We start from the raw sequence: 9,545 nt of genomic DNA, 5'->3' as shown, positions 1-9,545 counted from the left end.
TTTTTGTTTGAGATCAGCAGAGACATTAGAGAATCTTCACCTGACAAATAAATCACAGTGAATCATTGAAGCCTGAACTTGTCTGGATTCATATAATTTTTTTGGATTATTTTGATTTACAATCTCCTTTTGTTTTGTCTTTTTCTGTTGCTTCCTGTTTTACTTTGACGTTCCTTTACCTTATTTCTCACTTCCTCTCTGTACTTGTGGTCTTCGTCTGGTTTCCCATGTTGTGATTGAAATTTAAATGATTTTTGTTATTTTTCAATTGTGATTGTATAAGTGTAAATTTGGAAAAATGTGAATATATTTGTATTATAGCATTTGCAGTTTAAAATAAAGAATGAGAATATTTAACACCACCAACCATTTTTGTCACTATTAGGTTTGTTTTCAGGGACCCTTAAAAGTCTCTTATGTAATTGTTCGAGAAGCTTTTCCAACATAAAGCTTCGAAATAAAATATCAACAAGATTAAGACACCATGAGACTGTTTCTGCTGGGTGACGTCAGAGTGCAGTACCTCCAGTCCAGCATGGGGCGCTGCTCTGTTTCATGACACCCGTATCTCTTTCCGCTTTCGAGGTCAGAGGTCAAACAGCCGCAGACATGACAACGTTACGACCCTTCACCTGCGACGATTTGTTCAAATTCAACAACATGTGAGTGAACACTCGTCGTTTTTATCGTTCGACTTCATCACCGGATGTGGGTGCGACTCGGAGGCTGCGGGATCGCTGTCACTTCCGCTGCTGGACGAAACCTCCTTAGAAAAAAACGTCATTTAGAGAAGTTGATGTTATTTAACTGAAACGAGAGGAACGTAGAGAAACTTTGATCAAACTTTGAGATTCTCGGCACCTTTTGCAAAAGATCGGCGAACACGTGATCAATCCAAAACCTGTTGTTTTTGGTCAAATAGCCTCGTTAGCTTGCTAGCTACAACAAGCTAACACTGGGCTACAGCCAGGACATGTGGAAATTCATTTTCTAATAATGTTTGACAGGGATCTTATAGAATTACTAACGAAGGTAAACAGAGCGGTGTCAGTATTTTTTTTAAATTGATAGTCATAATTACCAGAAACGTTTAACTTGGTTTGAGCAACAAAACCAAAAAGATAAATCTCTATTAATCCCCATGGAAGAAATCCAGTTTATAACAGCAGCTCCAGTAAAGAATGAACAAAGGTGTGAAGAACAGAATAAAGAGAGAATAATAGAAGAAAACATATTTGAACATTTAGACATAAAAACACGAGGATACAAGAAATCAATTGCAGTGCAAAGAAATAATCAATATTCTGATCAGATAATCACAATATTCTTTTCTTCAACATCAATACAACAACAGTCCAATATACTGTATATCTGTACATTACTTTTTTTTTTTTTTAAATATTTTTATTAGTAGGTAAGGCACAGTAGAACAAGAATCAATGATACAGTCAACCTCCTTGGATGTTTTTCTTAATTAAAGGACCACATGAACGTGGTCCTGCGAACAATACTTTACACAATTCAATGAAAATAAGAATAATAATGATAAATAAATAACTGAAAATTCTATTAAGTAATAATTAAGTATTAAAGCTGCACAGCATAAATAAATAAAAATAAAATAAAATAAAAAAAAGAATAACTAAATGAATAAATACAAAGGAAGAAGAAAGATAATAAAAAGGAAGAAGAAAGAGCATATCTGTACATTACTTACGCATTGTGTAAACAAAGTGAAGAGCGGAGACACGTCATGTAAACATCTTTATCGTAATAAAAGGTTTTGGTCGTATTGTTCATGTTAAACGATGAGACTTTCTGAGTTGATGCGTTTGACTCCTCACTCAGGACTTCCACTTCATTCTGAAACTAACTTGATGTTTGTCTCTGTGTCGGTTCCACAGAAACCTGGATCCTCTGACAGAAACCGTATCCTTCACCATCTCCTGGACGGCAGCAAATCTCAGTAACTTTGGTTATTGCACTAAATATACCTGTCTCCTTGCACTGTGTACCCTGTACAACCCTCCGCTCCATATACACTTACTTCACATCATATGTGATATGTGTTCATATAAACCATATTGATATTATATATCATTTTATACAATAATATTGTCTTTTGCACACTCTGTCTACATATTCTTACACTCATAGTATATTATATTATCTATTGTATAGTCAAATACTTATATTTATACCTCTACTATATATCATATATTATATCATACTCTCTGTATATTCTTTGTATATGTCTATATACACATATTTATACATGTGTACATTTTATAATTATTATTATTATGACTATTATTATATATACTGTTGCTGCCATTATTACTATATACTGCTATTATATTGGTATAATTACTATCATATATAAATATATATTATGTTATATTATATACTATATTTACTGTACTTTTTTATATACTGTCTAACAATAACATTACCATAATATCATCAGTACTATTACCATCATCTTGCCACTGCACCTTATCTACCTATTTATCTTGTGTTTCTGTTTTTATTCTTTCTACCTCATTATTCTTTATTTTATTCTATTGTATTGTATTTTATTGTATTCAAATATACCGGCTGCTATGACGACTTAATTTCCCTTCGGGGATGAATAAAGTAATCTATCTATCTATCTATCTATCTATCTATCTATCTATCTATCTATCTATCTATCTATCTATCTATCTATCTATCTATCTATCTATCTATCTATCTATCTATCTATCTATCTATCTATCTATCTATCTCTTTATCTATCTATCTATCTATCTATCTATCTATCTATCTATCTATCTATCTATCTATCTATCTATCTATCTATCCATCTATCCATCTATCCATCTATCTATCTATCTATCTATCTATTTGCTATAAACGAAACAGACATATTTCCCTGTGGCTCAGGTTTATTCCAGCTGATGACACGATCCTGTCAGTTTGTCAGTGAAGTTCACCTCTGAGCCTGTTGTCTTCATATGTGTGTGAATTGTTCAGTTTGTTTCCTGAGCCTCTCCCCTTCAGTACGGGATCCCGTTCTACCTGCAGTACCTCGCTCACTGGCCGGAGTACTTCATCGTGGCAGAGGCTCCCGGTGGTGAGCTGATGGGCTACAGTAAGTTCCTCGGTTCACTCACATGCTTTACGCAGCTTCATAAATCAAAAGCACAGAGCGCCTTCATCTGAAAAGTCAACACTGAGCTCACAGCAAATCCATCCGTTCCTTTGTTTCTCCTCCAGTCATGGGGAAGGCGGAGGGATCTGTGGCTCGTGAGGAGTGGCACGGTCACGTCACCGCTCTGTCCGTCGCTCCAGAGTTCAGACGCCTCGGCCTAGCTGCCAAACTGATGGAGATGCTGGAGGAGATCTCTGACAGGTTGGTATCATCCTCAGTTCAGTGACTATGACCAAGCAGCATTAACACCAACAAACTACCTCAAAACAGAGATCCTCAAGTGATGTCTGAGGAAGTCATTTCTAGATTTCAAGTCAAGAACAAAAATCTTATTGAAGGTCTTTTTGTATTTGATTTCTGCTTTTCTCCTCTTTTACCAAATGTTTTTTTTGTCTCTTCTTTGTGAATGTTTCCTGATCATTGCCAAGAAAACCCACTTCCTCTTCCTGTCACATAATAAATGTTTTTCATTTCAGATATCAACACTTATTCTCCTTTAGCTACTAGTTCCAAAACACATCACAAGATTTTTAAGGCTTGAATGTCAACGAACACGTCTGTTCCCTTTGTTTTGACTCTGTGTTGATGTGGTCTTGTCTCGTAGGAAAGGTGGATTCTTTGTTGACCTCTTTGTGCGAGTCTCCAACCAAGTGGCGGTGAACATGTACAAACGTCTGGGCTACAGCGTCTATCGGACGGTGATAGAATATTACTCTGCGAGCAACGGAGAACCTGACGAAGACGCTTACGGTGAGATAAGTTTAAAAGAACTGCTTCTAGATTCAGACAAAAATCCACAAGTGTTGGCATCTCTCACAATGTTCAAGAAAGTGATGACAAATTCTTGCATCAGCCCCAAAATGTCTGAATCTTTATTTCTTGGCTTGTGTTGCATCAAGTTACGTGTGAATCTGCTCATTTGTTTTTATGTTGTCTTGCTGACAAACTAACTTAAACATAACCTGCAGCAGCTCCAGAAACATCTGGAAGCAAACAGTGGATTCAAATGCAGAGGTTTTAATGCAGGTACATACAGAGTGAGGAACAGAAGTGTAGATGGTCATAGTTTATCGTTAAACTTGGTCATAAACAAACTAGCAGACTGATCACAAATGTGTTAGATTCTGGGATGAACAAAACAGATTTAGCAGAATTAACACCCATCCAATTTCAATGTTAGTGTTTGGGTTTTTAAATTTGAATTCAAGACATATTCAGACTTTCATTTGTCACCTTCATTTAGAAATCTACAAATATCTGCCATTTCCTGCTAACCCTAACCCTAATCTGTTTTGCTTTATGACAAACAACCTGAAGAGGGCGCTGTTCCCATGGATCTGAAAACTTGGTTGTGTTTTTCCTTTGTGCAGATATGAGGAAAGCTCTGTCCAGGGACACGGAGAAGAAGTCGATCATCCCGCTGCCACATCCCGTCAGACCAGAAGACATCGAATAACAGTGGAGTGTGGCCCTCTGACGCCCGGCTTTGCTCGTCCTCACTCGAAATGTGTCGTCAGCCTCCCAACCGGGGTCCGACTGGTGGGATATCAGGGAGAGCAAGTCATCTTTTTAGATTCAGTCCTAAACTAAAGACTTTATGTTCATAAGACCAGAACAAGAGGGATTGAGTCGTGTGGCATGATGCGGTCAGTGGGTTTGGTGCAGGTGATGACACCAGCAGCAGAGTCCTGGATGGGGTTTATTTGGAATACTTGTGAGAACATTTATAAATTAAACTTTAAATGTGGGCATGTTGTGGTTCTATTACTATTTATACTGTCATGAGGGAACAAGGGGAGGGTTGGCACCTTTGACATAGGTTGTAGCTCGCCGTTTAAGAAGAAAGGGAGGGTCCTAGATAGAAACCAGGCTTTTGTTATCCAGTAAGGTGCTGTTGGCACAGGGGGTTCACGGATGTTCCAGGAGGTTCCAGGGGGTTCCAGGAGGTTCCAGGTGGTTCCGGGGAGTTCCAGGTGGTTCCAGGTGGTTCCAGGTGGTTCCAGGAGGTTCCAGGTGGTACCAGGGGGTTCCAGGTGGTTCCGGGGGTTCCAGGAGGTTCCAGGTGGTTCCGGGGGGTTCAGGGGGTTCCAGGGGGTTCCAGGGGGTTCAGGGTGTTCAGGGGGTTCAGGGTGTTCAGGGGGTTCCAGGTGGTTGAAGGTGGTTCCAGGTGGTCTCATTGGATTCCAGGGGGTTCCAGGTGGTTCCAGGGGGTTCCAGGAGGTTCCAGGTTGGTCTGGAGACGCTGTGCAGCTTTCAGCAGATACCTTCTTTAGGAAGATGTGACCGGGTGTTGTCACTTCCTGATTCCACCTGAAGCTCCATGTTTGTGTCCAACGTGGAGGGAGTGTGGTCGGCAGATTTATCGAGATAAGAAAACTCACGTTTATGCTTAAGGATATCTTCTTTACAATAAATTGTTTTGTGCTTTCCTATGAAGTCGTTTTTAATGAGTTAACGTGTGTGAGCCTAATTAAGAAGTAGATGTGGTTCTGCCACAGTTTTCACTTCACTCCTGGTTCCCATCCGCCCATGACGCCAGATCATCACTGGAGGAGCCTGGGATCAACGTCCGTCCAGGTCAGGGAAGGTAAATCAGCTGAGAGGGAACACAGCAGGGTGTGGATGTGACCACTAGGCGGCGCTGTTTGAAGGGAAAAGCTCAGTGACATATACTCAGCTGGAGGTGAGGAAGAGAATCATTCAAACCACAAACTAAATCATTGCAAAACTCAGAATGTCCCTCAGTAGAGTTCAGACCTGCACTAAGGACCAACAACTTTTAAATTCACTACATCCACTTTTTTATTTGGAACTGCTCTGAATCACACACAGAGGTGTGTAGCAGTGAGTGTGTATTTTGTTGTGTGTGTCTGTGTGGGTGCATGACAGGGCAAAGTGTGGAGTTTAGTGTGTAGTTGGGTGTTTTAACGTTATTAAACAAAAGTGGAGGATCAGGAATTATGAGGAGGGGGAGGGGGGATGTGAGGGAAAAGTAAGTGTGTGTTTGTTTTCCTCATTGCGTGACATTTTTCACCGTTTCATAATTTTTCATAATTATTAATGGCTCTTGCTGTAAAGGACAAATATTTGTACGTGTTTTTGAATTTGAATGAGGTCTAATATGTTCTTTCAATCAATCAATCATCAAACATATCATCCAAACAACAAAGGAACAGAGTGAAAACATGACGTCTTTAACTGAGCTAATTATAGAATTTACTCATTTGACCACGAGTTGTTTTGTTAGAGGGAAATATTTGCTCATGTTGTGAGTTTCATGCTTTATGAGCTTTGTGTCATTTTACCACATTGTGTGCGTCTGTTTTCTCTCATGTCGGCGTGAACAATAAACTCAAACTAAACTGTTTAAACTGTTTTTGTTGTCGTTAGTGTTATTTTGTGGTTTCTTTCAAGCCTGATATGTGACCACTAGGTGGCACTGTTGTTCTCAGAGTGTGTGAGTGAAACTAGGTTGAGTTTATGAAACCACATCACGTCCTGCAGCTGATTGATGTGCTTCACTGAAGGAACACCACTGTTTTATTCTCTGCCTGAGTTTCAACCTTTTCACAAATAAAAAGCAATAAATTACAGGAGAGTGGATTTAATTTGAATTTACGCCACAGCAGAGATAAGGTCCTTCAGTCTCAGTAGTACCTGATCCATGTGAGACATATTGAGCAGGTCAGAATCCAGAGGTTCTTCCTCACCAGTCGATACGTGACTCACTGTGAAAATGGATCCTCACAGACGTGTTGTCGCCTGTTTCGTTGACATTGGTCCTGAGCTCTGGTCTGTGCACACACACCTTTGTGCTGAGGTCTTAAGCAGGGACGTGACGTCAAGGAGGGGAGAGGGGGAAAGAAACAGCATTGCCATGGAAACCCATCTCCCTCACTTTCTCTCTGATCTCTGATCCGTCCTGCATCTGAGGAAACATGAAGGCTGCAGCACAGACATGCAGCTCTGCACTGAGGAAGAGACCAGAGGGACGATCAAATGTTTCAGTGGCTGACACTGGGTTTATCCGGAATGACGGAGTTTTCCTATAAATAGCTTTCATTGCCTGTTTAAAGTACAGATGTGGATGAGTCCCATTTATAGACTAATAACAAGAAGCCAGAGGAATCACAGGCAGCTCTTGGAACTGTCTCGTGATCAGGCGGTTGTTCTGCAAATCTGTTTTTCGGACAGATAGAGTGAAATCACCTGTTTTTCCATCAGCACACTTGCTCTCTGAGTCCCTGATGTTTGTTCAAGTTTGTGATAAGTTTGGTTATTTGACAACATGGTGAAATGTTATGATTGACAGCTGAGACTGGCTCAGGGTTAAAACATGAGAGGATCACATCAAGACGACCCGATCATTCTCCGTATGATACGAACAGGACGTTGGAAGAAAAGTCTATTTGCAGGAGCTTGTGCAGGTGTAGGGACAAACTTTTTGACTATTTAACATTTGTTCAGCAGACGAATGATGAAAATAAAACATTGAAACGTACATTTCAATTATTTTATTCCTCGGCAGTAACCCCTGGTAACACACGCTGAGAGAGGAAGGTATTTTTTAAAGCTGTTCACTGTTGATCGACTCAGAAGTTCAACCCTTTTCCTCCTCTGGTGTTTTAGTCTCATCGATCCGAGTCATTGATACCTCGGTGCAGTAAAAGTCTTTCGATGCTGCTCTCCTGACTTTGCTTTGGCTCAGGTTGTGAAAAGCTCTTCTGGCTCTTATCTCTCCGGAGGGGTTCCCGTCGTCTCCAGGCTGTGTCGCACGTGTCCCCCTCCTCCGTCACATGGATTCCTTGTTGTCTCGGGCTTTTGCGGCTGTTGACGTCATCCTGCAGCTTTCAGACGTCCCCCTGTCGTCCTTGTGGACTCGTGTGAGGACACTCGCTGTAAACGATGCTGTCTTTTTTTGTTTTTCAGTGCATCGCATTCCTAAATCTATTTATAGCTCTGTTTCACCTTTATTACGAGTTAAAACGGGACGACAGAAGCATGAGAGTCAATCATCTTCATGGCAGCTGCTTGATTTACTGTCGGTACCTGCTGCATGTTTGTACCTTAACTTGAACTCATCTTATAGTCTGTAGACCCCCTGCAGAGTGAAAACAGACCCTGTGATGAAGGTGTCCATCTCCTCGAACAACGATTAGCATGTTGTCGTGCTGACGGAATATCAAGGTTTAAAGTTTGTACTCTCAGAATGGTAACGCAGGTTTACCTTCGAGTGGACGAGGCGACTGCTTTGCGTTGCCGTGAAACGTCGCCCAGGCTGTTTGAGTAAAAACAGCCCACAGATGGCTTTAATTGTACAGCGGCGCGATGAAGCCAAACCAAACACTGGTTTATGATGAGGAGGGACTGCAACACACAAGGACACCTGAACCATGCACACACACACACACACACACTTACGGAGGCCCAGGCTGGTGCTGCCTGTCGCTGGCTCTCTCAGTGTTTACAGTGCCGTATGAGGGGGGATCCTGGGAGGCAGCTATTTTTAGCCCTGGTTTCATCATTCCTCTCTCTCCGCTCCGCGTGCAGCTGCAGGCTGGTGCTGCATTCTAATGAAGACACGAGCAGTAAAACACCTTCTGTTTGCTCCGCACACACAGAGAGAGAGAGGCTGCCACAGCTCGCTGGGGAAACTGGCAGCTTCAGAATTCACACAAATAGTTTGGGCCTCAGAGTGACTCCTGTTTCCTCTCTTTTGTTCCTCCTGTTATTTTGGATTGGAGGATGTCGACCGTCTTATGATGAGCCGGGATCTGACGTGTGGATCAAAGTTTTACATTTACATGAGCTGTGAGCTGCAGCCGAGGTCGGACCTGACCAGGCAGTGAACTCCAGCCTGTGGCGGAGTAATGGTGGGTGTTAATAATCAGTCAGCTGCTGTTTGAGGCCACAACAAAACCCTTCAGTTCTTACACTGTCTCAACCTCCTCCTCCCTCCTCCTCCCTCCTCCTCCCTCCTCCTCCCTCCTCCTCCCTCCTCCTCCTCCCTCCTCCTCCCTCGCTCTGAGAACAAATGAAAATACAACTGTGACACGTTTACATGGACACAATATTAACCCGATCAAGTATGTAAACTGTATGTTCTGATTATCTTCACCTGAATAAGATCAGACCGAGAATAAACCTTCATCAAATTGAGACATGTGGAGTATTCAGTCTATATTAGTCAAATTATGTTCACGTCTTAATCACATTATAACATTAAGTAGAAGTTTCACAGTATTTGACATCTTGACCCATCTTGACACCTGACCTGGATTTGTTACATGATGAGAAAACAAAACTCTTAAACTATTTAAGTTTAAGGGTTTTCGAAATCTGTCGTGATCAA

At 41.3% G+C, this 9,545-nt stretch overlaps 1 protein-coding gene across 1 annotated transcript; it reads left to right on the top strand.

The window, feature by feature from the left end:
• The first annotated feature begins 592 nt into the window (after positions 1-592).
• Positions 593-4,941, top strand: naa20 (N-alpha-acetyltransferase 20, NatB catalytic subunit). The gene is made up of 6 exons (XM_061088361.1): positions 593-662; positions 1,905-1,929; positions 3,043-3,133; positions 3,259-3,394; positions 3,798-3,943; positions 4,564-4,941. Exons 1-6 carry the CDS (start codon positions 610-612, stop codon positions 4,647-4,649), a joined length of 537 nt encoding a protein of 178 aa, XP_060944344.1. The 5' UTR covers positions 593-609; the 3' UTR covers positions 4,650-4,941.
• The last annotated feature ends 4,604 nt before the right edge of the window (positions 4,942-9,545 follow it).

This window comes from Limanda limanda, chromosome 16 (assembly GCF_963576545.1).
Source record: "Limanda limanda chromosome 16, fLimLim1.1, whole genome shotgun sequence".
Taxonomy (NCBI): Eukaryota; Metazoa; Chordata; class Actinopteri; order Pleuronectiformes; family Pleuronectidae; genus Limanda; species Limanda limanda.
The sequence above is the reverse complement of the archived record's forward strand: the minus strand, read 5'-3'. Positions and strand labels throughout refer to the sequence as shown.

What these genes read in the sequence shown, in the direction of transcription:
- naa20 (XM_061088361.1), top strand. Translation starts at nt 610, where the DNA reads ATGACAACGTTACGACCCTTCACCTGCGACGATTTGTTCAAATTCAAC. An exon ending in TTGTTCAAATTCAACAACAT is followed by an intron (nt 663 to 1,904) that starts GTGAGTGAACAC and finishes TCGGTTCCACAG; the next exon opens with AAACCTGGATCCTCTGACAG. An exon ending in ACCTGACGAAGACGCTTACG is followed by an intron (nt 3,944 to 4,563) that starts GTGAGATAAGTT and finishes TCCTTTGTGCAG; the next exon opens with ATATGAGGAAAGCTCTGTCC.